The 21608-nt window shown below is 34.8% G+C and overlaps 1 protein-coding gene across 1 annotated transcript; it reads right to left on the bottom strand.

Annotated features, from left to right (window-relative positions):
• Nucleotides 1–724: 724 nt before the first annotated feature.
• LOC107501051 (40S ribosomal protein SA-like) lies at nt 725–21056 on the bottom strand. The gene is made up of 2 exons (XM_016126813.2): nt 20728–21056; nt 725–802 (listed from the first exon to the last, which is right to left on the bottom strand). The coding sequence occupies exons 1-2, from the start codon at nt 21028–21030 to the stop codon at nt 782–784; spliced, it is 324 nt and encodes a 107-aa protein (XP_015982299.2). The 5' UTR covers nt 21031–21056; the 3' UTR covers nt 725–781.
• Between the last annotated feature and the right edge of the window lie 552 nt (nt 21057–21608).

Below are 21608 nucleotides of genomic sequence, written 5' to 3'. Positions count from 1 at the left end.
TCCATAAGAACAGGTCTAAAATCTCACGTATTACTCATCATTTGGCCGAATAAGCTTATTTAAAACTTATTCTCATGGAGCTAACAACTCTAGATTGAAGAAACATCAACAAATAATTACCTCACAGCATTATAGGTGTGAAAAAAAGCATACAAATTTTAGAGAGAAGTCAAAACTTTGAAAAAGGTTTTTAAGAGGGGAGAGCCTGAATTGTTTTTTGTTTAAATTCTACCCAAATTTCTAACTGACCCTTGAAGCACGTGGCAGACACAAAATAGTATAACAATAAAAGAACTAAACTAAAATTTCAGTTGCAGTCCAAGAAAACAATCTGTCGTTTTTGCCTGATCAAGATAATTGCCTGCTAAAACAAACAAGAAATCAAAACTCTTCAGAGTGATATGAAAGAATGCAGAATCTCCACAGCATACAATTTAAAATGTCCAGGACAGAATTCAAAAGACTAAATATACAAAGAAATAGGAAAACGGGACCAACTGCTTAATAAAGGAAAATCAATTAAAACACATCCAAAGATGACTGAGATATTGGAAGGAGCAGACAAGATTTAAACCAGCTATTTATAACTATGCTCAGTGATGTAAAAGAAAATATGTTTGCTTAATGAAAAAAATAAGAAATCACAGCAGAGAAATAGAAATTATAACAGGATCTAAAAGGACACTGTGTAACTGAAAAATACAATAACAGATGAGTCACTCACCTTGAAGATAAATCAGTAGAAAAGATCCAATCTGAAGAACAAGGAGGGGGAAAGGCCTTAAAAGAAAACCTCAAGAACCTGTAAGACAACATCAGTTAATTGTACATGTAATTGGAGTCACAGGAGGAGAGGGAAAACATTTTTTTTGAAAACTACTGGCTAAAATTTTCCACAATCTGGAGGAAGATATACATATACAAATGCAAGGTGCTCAGCAAACTCCAAACAGAATAAATACAAAGAAAACCATGTCTAGGCACATGACGTTCAAACTGCTGAAATCCAAAGATAAAGGTAAAACCTTGTAAGCACTCAAAGGAAAACAACATATTACATACAGAGAACAATGATTCAAAAACCACTGACCTCATCAGAAGCAGCTGAGAGCAAATGATAGTAGAAAAATATCTACAAAATGCTAAAAGACAGAACTATCAATCTGAAATTTTATTTCAAGTGAAAGAATTCTTCAAAATGAAGGGCAAATAAAGACATCTCAGAATAAAGAAAACTAAGTGAATTTGCTTGTCAGAAGCCCTGTAATGTATGAAATTCTGAAAAAAAAGTTGTTTAGGTGAAAATAAAATTATACCAGAAAGAAACTCAGTTTATAAAGAAGAGATGAACACCATCAGAACTTTTAAATATCCAAATAAATATAAAACATTCATTTTCTTGATTTTTAAAAAATGTATATGAATGCTTGAAGCAAAAATTACAACACTGTCTTGAGAGTTTTATATATATGTAGATATATGTAACATCTGTAGAATAAGGATAGGGAGTAAAGAAATCTATTAGATGCAGTTTCTACATTTTATAAAACAGTAACTTTAAGTAGAAGTAGAATTTAAGGATTTATATTGTAATTGCCACAACACTAAAACACTAATGCAAATAGGTAAAACCAAACATTCAATAGCTAAAGATATAGATCATATATCATATAAATAAATATTCAAATAATTAAAATAAAAGCAGGGAAGAACACAGGAATGACCAAAACAAACACGAAACTCCAGAGATAACAAATGAAAAACAAACAATAATATAGAGACATATATCCAATCATATCAGTAATTTTATTAAAGGTTAACGTAATAAATGTATTAATGTATAAAATTAAAGGAGAAGTTTGTCAGAATTAAAAAAGCAAAACCAAATTGTATGCCTTCAAAACAGTTGGAATTTTAAATATGAAGACACAGATAGGCTGGAAAGTAAATTGATGGAAAAAGTTTTTTATACAGAGAATAAGCATAAAAAGCCAGGAGTAGCTATGTTAACAACAGCTACATTAGACCTTGAGAGAAAAACTGCAGTTTTCCTTTTTTTTATGTTAGCCTTTACTCGTGTTTTTATTCTAAAATAATTATTGAAAAAAGCAGACTGCTGTGTAATTTCTTTTCTGGTTGTTTTCTATAGAAATAAAAACAATATTTCTAAATCCTGCAACTATATAACACCAGATCCTAGGCAAGCTGTAATGTGTATTTGCTGTATTATTTAAAGATATTCAACTCTTCTATGGAGAACAAAATAAACAAATGACATGGATGAAATGTGTAAGTCCTGCTAAGTATAGTTACTAGGTTGCTAACCTGTAATACATGTTAGACATAGAATAAATACAGCCCATGTCTGCTGAACACAGATAAATACGATGGAACAAATGAATTAACTTGTAGAGATACAGGGATGGAAGGACTGATTAAACCTTAAATATTCATAAATCATGGATCATATTACTCCCGGCTATCAGTAATGTGATCCCTATTGTGACACTGTCATCCATTGATAACACCCATTTTGGTCCCTTGTGACCTCTGCCAGAGATAGGCAGATAAAATCCATAGCTGCTCCACAAGTCATCATGATCTACAGCTGTTGGCCAGGCGTACTTGCCCCCTATGTCTCGCTAATCGAACAAGAAAGTAGTGGGTCAGAGGACCTTATATCTCTGAGTGCCATTTCCAAACCTCAACTCTGGTCCCTGGAACTGCACTGTCAGCAGAGCAGGATGATGAGGCGGGGGTGGAGAAAGAGAAAGACAAGCGCGAGAACACTGTAACACAGGATTAGGGTAATGTGTTCCTTCCACTCCAGAGGCATCCTACTATTGTAAGTATGTAAACCTACACCAATACTTAGCCTTTGTTTCTCCCTACATTTTGGAAACTGACTAAATAAACCATTTGATTCCAAGGTGTTAATTTTGTCTCTGAGCCTCTCTGTTTTGCATCCTCTGGGACAATGTCTATGAAGGCTACTATTGAAGCAAATGATTGCCCCTATGGCAGTACGCTCAGGTGACCAGTCATCCAAGAAGTTAAACTCAAAAAAAAGGTGTTTAAATATGTGACTGGTAGCTGCTGATTGGATTTAGACCGAAAGGCTGAATTTGCTTTATGCCCTGAGTATCTATGAATAAAATATATTCACATTAAAGCCCGATAAAAGAATCGAAGTTGAATGAACTTAGTACATCATGGCAATTTTAAAAGGGATCTCAGAATTTCCTAGAAGTTAAATTATTTTAAGTCATTCCAAATAAACCAACAACAAAAGAAGTATAGACACACAAACATACCAGCAATACCAACAAATATTTTCTTGAAGCAAAAATAAGTACTAGACAAAGAAAGTACTGAACCTGGAGGCAGAAAATTCTCAAGCCTGTACCTCACATATTTCAAGTAATTATTTTGACCTGTCCTTCCAATTATCTCTCTTCCTTCAGCATAGAATTATGGTAAGTGTTAAACATTTTAAACTTCTCAGATTAGAATTATTTAAAAGACTAAAATATCAGGACATTTTACACTTTTTAAGTAGATATTTTTTTCTCTAACATAAAGTGTTAGACTAAAATAGTGACTAGTCTAATTGTTGGGAGGTTAGTTGTCTTAGGGTTAGAATGTCTTTAATTTGTCCCACATAATTTACTAAATCATCCTGCTCAACTCTTAGTATGCATCAGAACCATGTGGGAAAATATTATAACAGATACATGAATCTCAAACTAAAGTTTTGGTTGGTTTGTTGTTGTTTTTTTTTTTTTACTTAAATTGGCCCAAGGTAGGATTTCATATAATTATAGAATGGAGTTTTGATACAGTGGGCCTCCAAAATGTTATAGTATTTGTCTTTTGGAATTATTAGTAGAATATAATGAATCCAAATGGAGATAGCCAATTTATGAGATTTTAAGAAATATTTTAAAACATTCAGTCCATGAGGAAATCTAGTAAGCCTGATTGAAGAACAGACCAGGTTTAAATACTACATGATATTTATCATCACTGAATGCACAGAATAACTAAAACTCAGCCTAACCAAATATTTCCAGGTAAAATTCCTTGACATAAATTGATAAAATGATTAGATAAAAATAATTAATGCTTGTGGACTGGCAATGGTAGGATAGCTTTAAAAAGAAAAGTTTCTAGGAGTCAGTTTCTTTGAGTACACCACTAAACAGCTAAAATTTCGAATACATCTCTTCATTTCTTTGGATCTCATTTTCCTAATGTCATGGGACTCCTATTTTTTGAAAACCTTTCTGGGTAGGATGGCCTAATATGGTTTTCCACTATTATTACTCATTAGTAATTATAAACAAACCCACTGCCACTCTTCCTCTTTCTCCTGCTGCTCCCTGATCTCCATCTTCTACCCCTAAATTCAAAGCCAGTAGCATTACAGAAGTCTTTACTGAAACAATTTGGAGCTTTCAGAAAAATCCCTGGGATCTGAATGGAAGAAGAAAACAACTGTAAAACAAGAATAGCCTATGGCAAAATAATGTATACACTGATGCCTGTCCTAAAATATCTTCTTAGCATCTGTCTGGAAATGGTTTCTTCATTCTGCCTCCTGAAATCTCATCTTTTATTTTTCAATTTCTCTGTGGGTCAATGATAACTTCATTGTTAGTCACTAATTTGGAATCCTAAAGTAGCCTAACAGGGCATTACTACTGCAAGTCCAGACTCAACATTAAGAGGTCTAGCAAATGTGGGACAGGATATGCCTGCCTGCCCCACGACATTTTCTGATTCTTTCCAACACAATCATTGGGTTTATGGGTATAAATGAGACTTTCCTGAAGAGACACAGTCAAAGTGAAATATAAATGTAGCCAATTAAAAATATTATCTCCATAAGTGAAAAAAAAATTTTAATGTTAAATCTTTCACAGGGACTCCCCTTGAGAGTGCACATAGTCCTAGACCTGTGTCCTTGACCTTGGTCTTGTTTTTTAAACTTCTCCTTCAAATATCCACTGCACGAACCACAACTCCATCTTAGGGACCTTCCCCTATAACAACCCACCCTCCCAATAATCCACAACACAAGGCAATCCCAAATAGTTTACATCCAAGTCAGAGGAAATCGGTCTACAGTAATATAATTAAGAGAAATGAGAGACAACACCTGACTCAATGAATGAACCACTCTTTCTTTCCTGAGTTCTCTCTCTTCCCTATAATCTCAAGGAAGAATTTTTTTCCTGAGAAAAGTACAAGAAGAGCAATCATTCACTGCCTGAGTTCAGCAAAATCCACACATCAGACACATCATTATGAAAGACAGAAGTTTCTTTTTGTTTACCTTCAACAACTCAGGGTACTTAACTATTTCCAGTTATGTATACTGCATTTGTATGATTCTAAGATAACAGTTTTTCTGAGGAAAACAAAAACTCCACATTAAATACACACATTAATATTTTTTATTTTTTAATTTATTTTTCATTTTTTTATGGTGACATTGGTTAACGAAATCCAGTTAGTTTTAGGTGTACAATTCAACAGTATGTCATATATATATTGCATCGTGTGTTCATCGCCCATAGTAGATTTCTTTCTGTCACCACAGATTTGACCCCTTTTACCCCACTTTCCCCCTCCCCACCTCCTACCCTCTGGTAACCACTAATCTATTGTCCATGTCCATGAGTCTCTGTTTGTCCTGTTTGTTTGTTGCTTTTAGGTTTATATCCCACGTATAAGTTATATCATGTCATTTTCAACTTTTTCTGTCTGGCTTATTTCACTTAGCGTGATTATCTCGAGGCCCATCCACATTGTCACAAATGGCAGTATTTCATCTCTTTTTATGGCTGAGTAATATTCCATTGTATATATGTACCACAGCTTCTTTACCCAATTGTCTATCGTAGGACACTTCGGTTGATTCTATGTCCTGACCACTGTGAATAATGCTGCTATGAACATTGGTGCACAAATATCTTTTCAGATATGAGTTTTCAAGCCTTTGGGATAAATACCCAGTAGAAGGATTGCTAGATCATATGGTAGATCAATTCTTAGTTTTTTGAGGAACCTCCATACTGTTTTCCATAGTGGCTGTACCAATTTGCAGTCCTACCAGCAATGGTATGAGGGTTCCTTTTTCTCTGCATTCTCTCCAAAATTTGTTATTACTTGTCCTGTTATTAACAGCTATTCTAACAGGTGTGAGATGGTATCTCGTTGTGATTTTGATTTGCATTTCCCTAACAGCTAGCGATGTTGAGCATCTTTTCATATGTTTGTTAGTCATTTGTATATCTTCTTGGGAGAAGTGTCTATTCAGGTCCTCTGCCCATTTCTTATTGGATTTCTTGTTTTTTTGTTGTTGTTATTGAGTTGTATGAGTTTTTTTTGTATATTTTGGATATTAGACCCTAAGAGTCATTATAATTCCAAAGATTAAAATTTCCATCTTAAGATATAGTTTATCAAATATTACACAGATAAATACATGTATACTAAAATTTCTTGGGCAACCAAATTTTATTCACCTTGCCCAAGAATTTGTCTTTCTTCTCCTCCATTGATTCTTGTGGGAAACATGAAGTGCATTCAACATAATGATCTAAGCCTTACCACTTTCCAAGCATTTTGAGAAGGCCATTGAAGGTGGAGACTTTGGCTTCATCAAACCTTATGTTAAAAGTAACTGAAGTGGGAAATTTACTTTCGTTTACCAGAGAATTGGCTTAAACACACCAAATATCCCAGCAAGCAAGAAAACTGCCCCTACACCACCTCAGTACAACTGCAATCTCTGCCAACTTCAAGAAATCCTCGGACCATGAGTATTGCTGGCAGGCTGTGGTATTTTACCTGATGAATCTCAGGAATGCTAGACGCACACAGATTTCATCAAAGAGTTTAATTAGTTTAAATGTTGGTCTACATTGTCTTCTACACTGTTTATTATTCCTTTATAAGGCTTGTAGGCTCCCTCTCTTTCCAAGTTTTGCACTTTTGGGTGCCCTGAAACTACTTCAGCCATGCCAGACTCAGGGGCCTCGCTCTGTAGTCCATACCTTTAACTGCGCGATCATTACAGAATCTTAGCTACTGCCTTCTGTTCAATGGAGCAACTGAAAGTGCTCAGTTATATACTTGCATTTTATACCATGCTTCCATCTCCTTCAGTGTGTGTGTGTGTGTGAGTTAAACCAATCTTAAAGCCATGCTCGCCCAGAGGTCCTCACAGTGCTCTACCTTTCAAATGCTCTGAAAACAAATTAAGAAACAAAATAAACAAGACCAAGAAAGGCAATTCTAGTGCTTGAGGACTCAGAATTTGGGAAGCTGAAAGTCAAGAGCTTGTAATTAAAAGCAAAGTTGGCTGTAAATTAAAGGCTACTTCCTCCCTAACTTCCAGGTAAGACCAAAAATAATAAAGGAAGTCTAGATTATATTAGCCACCTGAGTGACTCATGAGGATGCTCTCTTTTCCAAAAAGAAAAAATGTTTTTCTTGAATTGAAAACAGAATACAGGGACCTTCTATGATATGGACCCAGAGTTCGATTCAGAAAAGGGCTGACCACCTTTTGCTCTCACCATTTAGCACTGTCAAACTAGTATGACAGCTGACACCATGGTCTCTTTCACAACATATAGGAAAGTATTCCAATTCTTGCTTGTTCTTTCAGATTTCATTGGCATGCACTACTGTTATGAATATTTGGTTTTATTTTTCTGGCTTTGCTCTCTTCTTTCCCCCACATTTCCTAGTTCTTATTTGGGTTCATCTTTATCGACATGATCACATCAGCAATGGGAAAGATCTTAAACTTTCAGTTATTGCCATATCCATATGTCTGGCACCTCCATAGCTGCAATGAATTTATAATAAATTGAATTTCTTGTTTTTATTCACATATTTGAATATTTTGTAGCTATAACTTCTACTCTTTGAAGAAGCAAGGCAAGAATAATATTAATGTAAGTTTATAAAATTTATGATAAATATCACCATCTCTAGAGAAATCTGCTTCTGTCACAGCATGACATTTGTCTGTAAACTAGGTAGCAGAATATACAGTGATTCTCTTTGCATAGAAATAGTTCACCACTAAACATATAAGACTTATACTATATCCATTTATTGCACACATTGCATATTCTCTATTTACAGTTTTCAAATGGTAAGTGAGTTTTGTCCAAATAATAACAACCTTAATCCACTGAAAACTAAGTTCCCTATAAACTTTGAAATTGTTACATAGTTCTGAAGTTTAGTGATCTGACTTCAACAAACATATTAAAGCCAACTAACAAAAATGCAGTTACAAATTTGAGCTTTAAAAATCTATGTTTTATGACAAAGAACGGCAGCTGATTGCTTACAAGTTGGTCAGAAGTTTGCTATTTCTATTCGGTTTAGATCTGAGTGATCCACAAACCGAGTTTTTGCATTTCTGTATACTCAATGATGGTGACTAAGCCAAAACCTAGAAATTATACTGAATAAGACAATAACTTACAATTCAGCTTTTGATCACTTTTATTTTTCTAAAATAAATATACTTATACCATATAAGTTGATATGTATGCTGGATATGCTAATGAGAACAAAAATAATAATAATAACATATTCAACTTTTTTCTCTGTGAAAAGACTGAGGCTGCTTAATTTTGTACATTGGAAATAGGGTACTAATGTATACTATGAAAACTTTCAGAAAAAAAGTAATCAGCATTAAATTAATAATGTGTCTTCATGCAAGTACATGAAAAATATTTAAATGTATTTTATTTTGTAAAGATAAAGGCAAGTAGATGTTTGTCACTTTTTTTGGAGCTAGTATGGAATTCAAACCATATTCGGTTACTTGCAAGTATTATTTGTTGTTTAATTCCTTTTCTTCTGCTTACTTTAGATTTAATTTACTCTTTTTTTTCTAATTACCTAAGATGGAAACTTAGATTATTGATTTTGAACACTCTTCTTTTCTAATATATGCATTCAATGCAGGCATTTTCCCTTTACATACTACTTTTACTGTATCTCACAAATTTTGATGTATTTTTACATTCATTCAGTTCAAAATACTTTAAAATTTTTCTTGATATTTCTCTTTGACCCATGTGTTATTTAGAAGTGTTATTTAGTCTCCATGTATTTGGGAATTTTCCAGTTATTTTTAGTATTTAGTTACTTTCCAGTGATTTTTAGTGCAAGTCCATTGTGATCTGAAATCATATACTGTATGATTTTTATTGTATTAAATTTGTTAAGGTATGTTTTATGGCTCAGCATGTGATCTATCTTGGTGAATGTTCCATGTGAGCTTGAAAAGAAAGTGTAGTATGCTGTTATTTGATGAAGCAGTTCTACAGATGTCAGTTATACCCACTTTACTGCTGGTGATGTTGAGTTCCACTATGTCCTCACTGATTTCCTGCCTGCTAGATCTGACATTTCTGATAGTGGGATGTTGAAGTCTCCAGCTATAAGAGTAAATACATCTATTTCTCCTTGCGGTTGTATCTTTTTTTTTTTTTTTTTACTATATATATATATAATTTTATTTTAGTAGTTGCTCTAGAATTTGCAATATATATTTATAGTTAATCCACGTCCACTTTCAAATAACACTATACTACTTAATGGGTAGTATAAGTACCTTAAAATAATTAAGTCCTAATTCTTCCCATCCCTTATATTACTGCTATCATTCCTTTTACTTATTTATAAGCATACATAAGCATAATTATATGATATGTAGGCATGCATAATCAAATACATTCTTGGTATTATTATTCTGAACAAACTGTTATCTATTAGATCAATTGAAGAACAAGAAAAATGTTATTTCATCTGCACTTATATCTTCTTTGATGCTCTTCCTCAGCTTATGTAGGTCCAAGCTTCTGACCTATAGTATATTCTTTCTCTTTAAAGAACTTCTTTCCATGGATCTTGCAAGGTAGATATATTGACAACAAATTCCTCAACTGTTGTTTGTCTGATAAAGTCTATTCCTCCTTCACTTCTGAAGAATAGTTTTGCAGGGTACAGAATCCTACGTTGGTGTTTTTTTCTTTCAATACTTTAAATATTCACTCCACTCTTTTCCTGCTTAAATGGTTTCTGAGAAGTCAGATTTATCTTTGTCCCTCTATAGGTAAGGTTTTCTTCCCCCTGTATTCTTTCGGGATTTTTTTTTTATCTTTGATTTTCTATAGTTTGAAAATAATATGCCCAGGTGTAGTTTCTTGGGGTTATTAATCCTGCTTGTTGTTCTCTGACTTTCCTGGATCTGATCTCAATAACTTCTCTTTGTTTCTTTCTTAGGATCTCCACCTCTCTGTTTACATTGCCTATCTGTTCTTGCATGCTATCTATTTTATCCATTAGAACTCTTATTATATTAAAGTTTTAGATTCCCAGTATGATAATTCCAATACTCTTGCCATATCTGGTTGATGCTTTCTTTCCCTTTAAACTGTGTTTTTTGCCTTTTGATTTCCTTGTAATTTTTTCTTGATAATCAGAATAACATACTGAGTAAAAGGAAATGCTGTCGATAGGAATTTAGTAATGTGTCAGTAAAGTATAGAAAGAGGGGAATGTTTTATAGTCTTATGATTAGGTCTTAGTCTTTTAGTGAGCCTGGACTATGAACTTCACAAGTGTGTCTCAAGGTTTTTTATTTCCCCCCTTAAGTGGGACAGGACACAGTGGGCTAGAGTTGGATATTCCTCAAGTCATTTAGGATCTGAATAACCCAGTAGGTTAGACTATGGTTAACTAGTTTCTCCTGAGAGCAGGGTTTGTTAAGAACAGACTGCTCTGGAGTATTTCACAATAGTCCCTCTTCTTCTCCTCCTGCCAATAACATGAGATTTCCTTCTGATGTTACTGTATAATACCTGTTGAAATCCTGATAAATCACAATATTATGGGGGCTCCCATGACTGGGAACCCCTGGAGTTATTAACTCTCAGAGTTTTCCACATTGAGCCCCCAGTAATTCACCAATTACAGGTCAGTTTTTTAGTGTGCCCTATACTGGCACTGGTTTCCACTCACAAGTCTCTGATAAGCCATGTCGTCATGTATTCACTTATCTGTCTCTCCAGTCTTAGTGGCAGCTGTTTGCCCTTCCTCTCCTCTCTTACAGATCCAAGAAGAATTGCTGATTTTTCAGTCTGGTCAATTTTTCATGTTATTTGGGTGGAGTGGTGACCTCTAAGCTCCTTACATGTAGAACCAGAGTTCACCCAGAATATTCACTTTTTTAAATGGGAAAAGGCATTTTTTTCTTTTCTAATTTTAATAGTCTTGCACAGCAAGCTATTAAGAGCTGAGTTTATGACATTCTCATTTACAATCTAGTTTTCAAAAAATCATTTTTTAACTGTAATTGTCTTCTCCAGGTGGCAAAGATGGTTAAGTCTGTTCCTTTGTAACTCTTGAAAGATATTCTATGAATCCTTATTGTGACATATTGAAAAGAGATCAGATATTGCTTAGATTTGTATTGTTTCTCACATTACAATTGTTATTTATATAACTGTATTTCCAAAAACTTAAAGCTTTTCACCTCTAGTAAATCTTATGTGATATACTCTTATAATAAAATATAAATCCTTTATTTTTATTTTTTTGTGAATAGTCTTGTTCATGTCATGTAAATCCTCTTTCTCAATGCATTTAGCAACAGCATTTCAAAATACATGAAGCAAAATCTGACAGACCTAAAAGGAAAATAGCTAAATCCACAATCATGTTTGGAAGGCTCAAAACTCCTTTCTCAGTAATAAATATAACTAGTAAGCAGTATATGGAAGACCCGAGACAATACCACCTACCATCTGTATCTAATTGACATTTATAAACATTACACCCAACCAGAGCACAACGCATTTTCTTTTCAAGTGCACATTGAACATGCAACAAGATAAATCATGAAACAAACCTTTGGTTTGTTGTCCCGGGTTATGAAACAAATCTTATCAGTTTAGAAGAAGCATGTTCTCTGATTGTAATAGAATTAAACTAAAAATCAACAGGAAAAACAACAGGAAAATAAACAAACACTTAGAAATTAAACAATATGCTTTTAAACAACAGTCAAAAGCCAAATAAAATATTCTGAACTACGGGAAAATGAAAATATGAAATTTGTGAGATACAGTTAAAGCAGTGCATATATGAAATTTAGAGCATTTAATCCTAACAGAATAGAAAAAAAGGTCTCAAATAATAATCTAGGTTTCTATCTTAAAAGGCTAGAAAAACAAAACCAAAATAAACCCAAATCAAGCAAAAGATAGGAAATCATAAAAATAAGAGCAGCGGTCAATGAATTTGAAAACAAAAAATAATGAAAATCAATGAAACAAAAAAAACTGGTTCTTTGAAATCATCAATAAAATTGAAAAACCTCTAGCAACACAAAGGGAGAGAAAACAAATTAATATCAGGAATGAAAGAGAAAATGTTATTGCAGACCTCAAAGATATTAAAAGGATAATAGAATACTAGGACTAACACTATACACGTAAATCTGACACCTTAGATAATGGTCTAATTCTCCAAAAACCACAAACTATTAAAATTTAACCATGATGAACTAGATGACCTAAGTAGTCCTATATTAAAAAAGCTAAATTCACAGTCCAAAATCTTCCAAAAAAGATATTTTCAGAAACTGACAGTTTCACTGGCAAATTGTACAAAATATTTAAGAAGTAATAATATCAATTTCACACTCTTCCAGAAATAAAAATATGTTTTTCCAAGGTTCATTTGGATGTGATTTCTGTATGATCACATCAAACTCTGAATGTGTCAGTGCCTGAAATTACATGAAAAGTACACTTGCTCACATATAAATGTTGACAGAGATGACTGAGAATGTGTCTGAGTTTTATTTACTCCAGCTATCTGAACATGAGCATGAAATTTCTATAATCTCCAAGTTAAAACCTTGCTATCTATGTTGCAATTAACTCAAATCGTAAAATAAATGATAAATTTGTTTCAGTATATCACTCTATGTAAACATATTATATGTGCATTTTTTTTATGCATCCAAGAGGACAGAAATACAATCAATGAGACACATGCAAAGAAAAATCAATTAAAGAGTACATTCAATTCTCAGCAATTTCACTCATTGACACATGCCTGGAAGTGAACTTTAGATAGGCAACATGACTGCTGTTTCTTTGGCTAGCCTTAGTTCTTTACTATCTCCAAGAAAGTGAGCTCCTTTGGAATGTGCGTATGTACAGAGTATTATATATATATACAAAACTCTATATGTATATATATTAAATACATGCATATACACACATACATAAATAGTATATAACATTTAAGCTAATTAAGCCAGTGGTTAAACTAAACTAATAATCTATCCCAAACACCAAGTATCCTCCATTTTATGGCTGATCTAAGAGAATTTTTGGAAATAATTTTTATTATAATTTTCACATTATGTGTCCACTGTAACACCTAACCTGAGCAAATGATGTAACTCATTCTACAAATGATGTAACATATTCTACAGGATTCTGAAAGATCACATTAAGCAAGAAACACTAAGCACATCTGAGCATTTATTTACATGATCAGAGATTGATACATTTTTAGGTAAACAAGTGGTTTCATAATGTATAAGAACTCAGGGAAACAGAAGAAATGCCAATAGGACATTAAAGCAATGACCAAATATACTATAAAAAATCATATGACAATAAATATGGGCTGAGAACATTGAAGAATGAGAAAAGCTTTAGAAATGAAAGAGCAAAATACACAGTGAATGGAGAACACAAGTTCACTACAGGGCAAACTACTGGTGATTTAAAAAAAAAAAAAAACACTAAATGAAAACATTAAATATTTGCATAATGAAATTTTCACTCTACCTACTATCTGAGACAGTTTGTCTACTACTATACAAACTATCTCAAATAAATGTGAGAGTATGTGATATTTTTATCAATGAGAGCTTTGATTAAATCATCGTTTAAGGTGTTCACTACAATATATTTCTAAGTGTTTAAAAGTTATTCTGATTATTAATCAATTAATCACATAAGCATTTTAATAAACATTTTATTTATTAATAAGCAACCAGGAGAAAAATAGTTGAAATTTTTGTCTTAGGAACTTCCATAAAATAAGATCACATAGAGGCCCTGAAATGTATCTTGCTTACTCATACTCGGTTCACATATTTCCCTTGTAAAACTAATATGACATAGTGGATTACTTTTCCAATTTGAAAACTCTCCTCTTCATTTCTCTAAGACTTTAAATAACATATTGAGTTGGAAAGTATATTCTTTTTTTCTGGGGGTATTTATGGGCCCTAAGTACACAGATTTCAACCAACAGTACCCTCCAGTTAATGACATAATATCATATCATTATCAGGGCAGATATGGGCTCCCAAATGTTTTTGGTGTGCATTTATGTTATGTATTATTTCCAGTCCTAACCCTACAGCCACCAAAGATATTTAAAATATGTATTAAAGTTAGCCTTCAATAGCGTTCCTGCCATTGTTATACTCTTACGTAGCCATAAAAACAAGTTAATTTTATTTGGGGAAAGAATTTGTACCCAGTTAAAAGACAAATTATTATGCAAGCTATCATTTCCAAATGAGATCTGAGTTAATAAAGAGGTAGAAAACTTAGTAGCTTGAGTAGTATTATGTATGCTCTTAGTTTGTGGGTTTTTCCCTTTCAATCTGTCTCTCTGTCTAGTATGTTTTTAGTTCCTGTCATTGGGAGCAATGATTTAATGTAGGATTTTACCAGATAAGAAGGAATTCAGTCATGAATTAAGCACATCAGTAAGTGTCCTCTGTTTTGAACTGCACAGAAGAGAAAACTAAATAAAGAAGATTTTCAGACTTGAACTTTACTAAACGTCTCATTTCTACATGATGAGTGATTCCATTTGTGTGCTTTAATATACTTATGAAAAAATAATTTAAAATACTGTATTTGTCTTGTTCAAATTTGGGGCCTTTTTGAATTGCTGATAATGATTGAGGAATATAAAATTGTAGATTGCTCATTGGATAACCTATTTAAATGCACTAGGTGAGACAATTGGGTAGGTGTAAAGCCAGATGGAACAAAAAGGGACTATTTGATCAAAATACAATATAACTGTGCAATTAACTTAATGGATGTCATAATATGATCCATTTTAGACACTTTATTGTTCAACAGCAAACAGGCATTCCTCATAAGCCAGAACAGCCCAACTCATCACTGATTCCAGACAAATGTGTAAGAGTTGTATAACCTGAGAAACAATTAAATATAAGAAGTGAAGGATCTTCTGATTTCCTGTTTGTCCTCTGGAAAGAAGAGGGATAAGCCATCTCTCTAGTTTCCAATAGGTTTGGCTTTTCAGCCTAATTGCTTAAAAGAAATATGTATATAATTCCTTAAAACACACACACACATTCTTGAGACAGAAGGGAAAACCCTTCTAACCTTCTAGGCACCCTTAGTTCTTCCATACAGGAGGTGATACCAGTCTGTCATCAACAGAACCACAATTACAAGTGGATAGTCTTAGAGCACAAGTAAAAGTCAAGAGTAAGTACATGCCTTTAGCACTTTCTTCACAGAACATAAGAAAAAATAAGAGCCAGGTCCTGCTTCACCTAGGAGAGCCCCAGATAGTCTCTCTTTCTTGTCCTCTGTGATGATAAATTTTGTATCGACTTAGTTAAACTACAGTTTCCTGCTATTCAAACACTAAGCTAGGTTTACTGTGAAGGTATTTTGATTAAAGCATGTAATCGGTTGACTTTAAGTAAGGGATATTATCGTAGATAATCTGAGTAGGCCTAATTCAATCAGTTGAGAGCCTTTAATAGTAGTGTTGAGGCTTCACTAAAGTAGAAGAAATTTTGCACATGGACAACAGCTTCAGCCTGCCCGATGGATTTCAGATTTGCTTCACCACCCCTACAGTCATGTAAACCCATTCCTTGTAATAAATCGGTTTGTGTGTATATATACAGATATCTTCAATCACCCATAATCATCCTTTCAAGCCCTATGACTAAAAAGTAATAGGATTTTGGTGTAAGGTTGGAAGAGACCCTACTTAAAACTTAAGATAAAGTCATGAGCTCCAGCCCCATTTTCCAGAGAGTTCTGATAATCAAGAAATTCTATATTCCTTGTTTACCACCCTTCTTCATATCTCTTTCAAGAAACTCTAAGATTAGGGCAAACTGGACAGAATATTGGCATTTCTGGATCTAGTCCCTATTCCATGTCATCTTAGTACATGTGATCAAAACCTCACCCAAATCTGAATGAACACACAGACACACACACAACTATATATCACTTATGCCTCCCTCTGAGTTTACATGCAGTGACATTAGACAGTTCCCAGAACACAGACAACTTCCTCCCTGAAGCGCTGTGTCTCTGACATTATCTAAGAGATTCATTCAGTGCCATGGGAGCCTGCTCAACCCTGTGCTTGGCGACCTCTGACGTATGGGGACTTAAGGCCCTCAATAGCCCACTCAATCAAGGAGGAATGAAAGTCACAACATAGCTATGTCAGGTTTTGCATTCCAATGTGAAAAACAATTCTCGGGTCTTTTCTACATGTTCTCTCAGAGGATATGCAGTCAGAAATATTTCTCTGATTTTAATTTATTGTATAGATGAAATAAGGTCCCACCCCCTTCAATAGTCCATAAAAAATGCCTGTTTGTTTTGCTGTTATGAACATTTTTCTCAAAAAAAAAAAATGCATTTAAGAAGTGTTTGTTAGGGGTTGGAGGAAGGCTTTTCACTTCATGGCAACAGAGTACCACGGATGAGGATCATGTGTCTCTTGTTAAGTAAAAAAAGGGCAATTTTGGAAGAGAAGGTGAGTGAAAAAGAATACTCAACATTTCTGGGTTCTTTTCATGCAGTAGAGAGAAAAATATAAGAAAATTAAAGTTTCAGTATAAGAAAAATAGCATTAACAGACTCATATTGTAAAGAACCACAAAAAATTAGTCTCCCAGTATCCCAGACCACATTCAAGTACTAGATTCATCAGTCACTGGATATTTAATGTTAATAAAATCACATAATATTCCTGAGCCTCAGGTTATTATCTAGTAAGTGGGGATAATAACATTCAACTTACAGGGCTGTGGTGAGTACTAAAATAATTTATGTAAAAATGTTATAAACTTTAAAAATGTATGCAAATGTTAGAAATTATTATAAAAGATCCATCTTAAACATGCAAGAAAATAATAAATTGTTTTAAAAATTACCATAATACAAAAAGACTGAATTTCTAAATCCAGCATTTAATTAACCAGCATTAATCCAGTTTAATTAACAGAGCATTTCTAAGAAGGCAGGCATGCTACAGCATTGTTAGTGGCAAGTGTGCTCTATAAATGCCATCGTTTGGTTATAACTTTGACTATTCAACTTGGCATTACACTTCTATAATCATACAAATACATACCAAAGCTCATGCTAGCTAAGAGGCCATAGAGAACATATTCAACAGAAAGATAAAAAGCAGAGGATGAACTGAGCATAAAGAGAAAATAATCTACTTGAACAAAAAAAAAAATATTTGGCCTTTATGCGGAAATGATTTCATGTCCAGAGGGTCTTTTATCTTAAAAAAATATACAGCTGCAGTTTGTTTCTTTTTATCAGACATTAGACACTAGTAAACAAATAAGCCAAAGAAGTGATGTCAGGGTATGGGGGTCATAGGTAGGAAACATCTAAACTAAAGCAAAACAACAGCAGAAAAACAACAAAACAATCAGATTGATTTTCTCTTTCTAAAGGCCCTAAAACGTACCTGGTTTGCCCAGAGAGAATCCTCTTCACATTCTGATTAAAGTCAGTAAGAGTCCTTTGGCTGGCAATCTTGTCTAATTTTAAAACTATCATATCAAATGATAACTACCAATATTACACAGCATGAAAATGAAGGTCAAATGCTATAGTCTGAATATTAAATGAGGTTCAGAATATATCTAGCTTTTAACAGGGTAAATTTTGCTATCGTAAAGAAATTATCTCTAAAAATGTACTCCTAGAGCATGCCACAGGCTGCACTTTCTTTTCCGGTGTTCAGTAACAGTGACCATCCTGTCATTTTAGGGCTTCTTTCCTCCTAACTGACAATGCCATGGGGCTCAGAATGTGACAGTTTATCATTTTAAAGTCAATCCTGCATTGACTACCTTCTCTTTCATCCCTTAATCAAGAAAAGAATTTCCAAGAAAAGGTCAAAACTTTTATTTTTATTTATTTTTTCATAGTCACAAGGGTAGGATGCAGAAGTGAGACTAGGGAGAATACAGAAATGTAATTATAATTGTATCTCCTTTAACCTACATTTCTCTATAGGATTCCTCCTAGAGATGGGTTATACACCTAAAACTTTTATTAATAAAATTTTCTAATGTTGCTATTATGCATGTGCCACCAAAAAAAAAAAAGAAACCTAGAGTTTTCCTACTAAAATGTCCCACTCCAGAAGACTGACATGTGAAGCCTAAGAAGGTCATTTTTGAATGTCAATACAACAGTGTTCTGGACTATTATTGCACAGTTTTACCCTCTTCATCAGCCTTATGCTGATTGTTGGAAAGACTGATGACCTTGTCCCCAAATACTTATTCCCATCAATCATCTGGTATTTTTAATTCTATCATTAGTGATAATCTCTTTATATATTGTTGTTGTGGATGTTCCTGATTAGAATGCAGACGAACAGTGAGGAATCATAGTAAGTCATTGTTTGCCATTAACACCTATTTGTAAGCTACTATATCAGTCTAGGGAGCAGTGCCTACTAAACTGAGACACCTCTATTTGGTAGGAAAAGCAAATGAGTTAGGATCTGGTGAAGACTTGTTCAAGGAGACAGAGTTGAGAGATTTGGGTGATCACAGGACTTTGGACAATTAGATATATGAGGACCACTGAAGAGGAAAAGGGAGCCAGAAAATACACTACTTCATAGTTCTGTTCCAGATTATCCATTGATCTAACTATACCGCCACCATCTGATATAAGCAACTTTCCGGAGGCTCCAATATTATTGAATATTGACTCTGAAAGGGTCTTAGCAATTGTGAGCAAACACTCTCCCTCAGGGAAGATGTAAAACACTGTCTTCAACAGTTCTGAGGATGAGCAGTTACCTTGGTTATGGGAGGGAAGGAACAGAAGCAATCTGAACTCTTTGTTCAAGGGTCTGTGTGTCCAGCTCACAAGGGAAGCTAAAGTAATCGTCCTCTAATAGACAACCCGAAGTCAGCAAAGGGTAAGAGAAAGCCCAGAACCCAGGCTTCCAAAATCTGAGGCCAGTGCTCCTTCACAGGCACCATATTCCTCAGGTTTCCATACTTATCCAACAGCGTTCTCCCTATATATCCAAACTAAGGTGGGAATAAAGAAAAGAGAAGTCCACCAAATGACTTCTATAGGCATGATGGTGCTTATCAGAGGCCTCCCTCAACAGAAATTACCAAATTCTTTCCAGCTATTTCTAAACATCATGGTGTGTTGTAGATTTACAATACTAAAATAAAAATAGTCGTAATAAGTTTGGTGAGTCCCAGTACCACCTGGCTCATAAATCAGTATAATAAGGAGACCTGGGTTAAACCATCATTGTAAGGCACCAGCACACTCTAAAAGCTTCATTCCTTTGCAGAGTATTTACTACACTTTTAGAAAAGGTCACAGTTTTGATGAAAAATGGAATTATACAACTAGAAGAAAGTACGATAAGGCCCTTAATTTACCCCCCACACCCACGGTGGAGTTCATCCAAGATGGGATTATCTATTGCCTATCATCCATGTCCTTTCTAAAAAAAGAGCCTCATAAAATGAGCTCAAAGAAGTTCTTTTATATGACAGCACTTTTAAAAGTACTAAAGCATTGTACAGATGTAAGGGATTATCATTCTTTATATTAGGATAAAGAGAGTTCAAAAAGTCCATCAGAAAAAAAGACCACAATGTTTCTTTCACATTATCTTCTAGCAGGTCTTTCTCATGACCACTCTAAATCTCTCCCAATGTTATTTAATCCATTTTCCCCTTATGTCTGCTTATACAAATAGAAATAGAAAACAGAATCATAGAATGTTAGATGTGAAAAATATATCTCCAAATTCATCCCTCTGATTTCATAAATGAGGATACTAAGAACGGTTGGGGTCATAACCATAAATGCCTACAAAGGCTGGACAGGTAACATAAATAAGGAAATCATTTGAGTAAGAAAACTTTCTCGGGTCTCAGAAAACCAACAGTGCAAGCAGAATGAATAGGAGCTTAACATAGGGTCTCAGTGGAATAGGCAATGGAGGATGGGAGAACTGTGAAACTTGGAGTGTGCCAGTCCACCTGAAACTAATTATGACCTTGTGGGCATGCAGGCCCATTGCCAGCTCATTTATCAAAAACAACAACAAAAAACCTGAAATCCAAATCTTTGCATGAAAATATCCTGACTTTTAAAATTGATGCATTTTTTTAACACTGAAAAATAAATAAATAAAACATCTGTAGGCCTATTCCAGTCTACACCTGGCTAGTTTATGACCTCTCCTCTTGGCCCTGTGATTTCTAACCTCCTTCATTTTCTGTTTAAGAGCATGCACAAGAACAACATAAGACCTCTCAGCGGCCATTCCTACCTGTTCAGAGGCCTGAGTCATGGGAGCTGCCGTCCAGTCCTCAATTGCGAGCTGAGCGCCTGTCTTCAACAGGGCACTGCCTAAAGGCACAGACTGCGTTGGCAAAGCCTTCAGACCCGACTGCAACCTCAGGTTGAGTAGCAGTAAATTCAGGAGCCGGAGCAATGCATTCACCTGCAGTACCTCCCAAGCCAAAGCTTCTTCTGCAGTGGCCTGCACATCCTTTCTAATCTCAGGATCTGTGTGGAAGCGGAAATCAGGTGTGACCTCTCGCAGATGCTCGCGGGACATGACCCCACGCATGCGCAGAACTCCCCAGTCAGCTGAGCCCCCTCGTTGTCGCACCAGATGGCTATGTCCACGTGGGATGGAGGAGAGTCTGTGTTACAGAGTGATGGCAGGGAGGTTAACATAGGTTACCGCCACGCAAGGCTAGCCGTCAGCCCTGGGATCAGTAACGCGGGAAAGCAGCCTCTATCCGGGTTTTCAATGGCAGCAATGGCAGGAGCCACCAGCAGACACATCTCCCAGGTGCTCTTCAGACTTATGATGTAGACACCATCGCTTTTACTTTTGCAGATGAATTGTTCAGTTTGGAAGTCAAGATTGTGCCACCCACGTGGATTCCCGCTGCAAGGAATTTGAGGACATCCTCCTCCTCCATCTGCAGGACATCGAGTGCTCCAGACAATGTGAAAATTTCTCTTTAAATAGGATGAGAACCCAGAACAATGCTATTTGGACCCCTCTCTGGGGAGCCCAGAAAGGCTGCCACCTTGTGAAGTAAATTTTGTCCTTTGTGTTCACAATATGACCAGTCAGCACATGAGTTTGTATTTGCATTTGTCTTACGCTCTTCTAAACTTCACTTAGAATTGACC

This window comes from Rousettus aegyptiacus, unplaced genomic scaffold (genome assembly GCF_014176215.1).
Source record: "Rousettus aegyptiacus isolate mRouAeg1 unplaced genomic scaffold, mRouAeg1.p scaffold_m13_p_8, whole genome shotgun sequence".
NCBI lineage: Eukaryota > Metazoa > Chordata > Mammalia > Chiroptera > Pteropodidae > Rousettus > Rousettus aegyptiacus.
The sequence above is the reverse complement of the archived record's forward strand: the minus strand, read 5'-3'. Positions and strand labels throughout refer to the sequence as shown.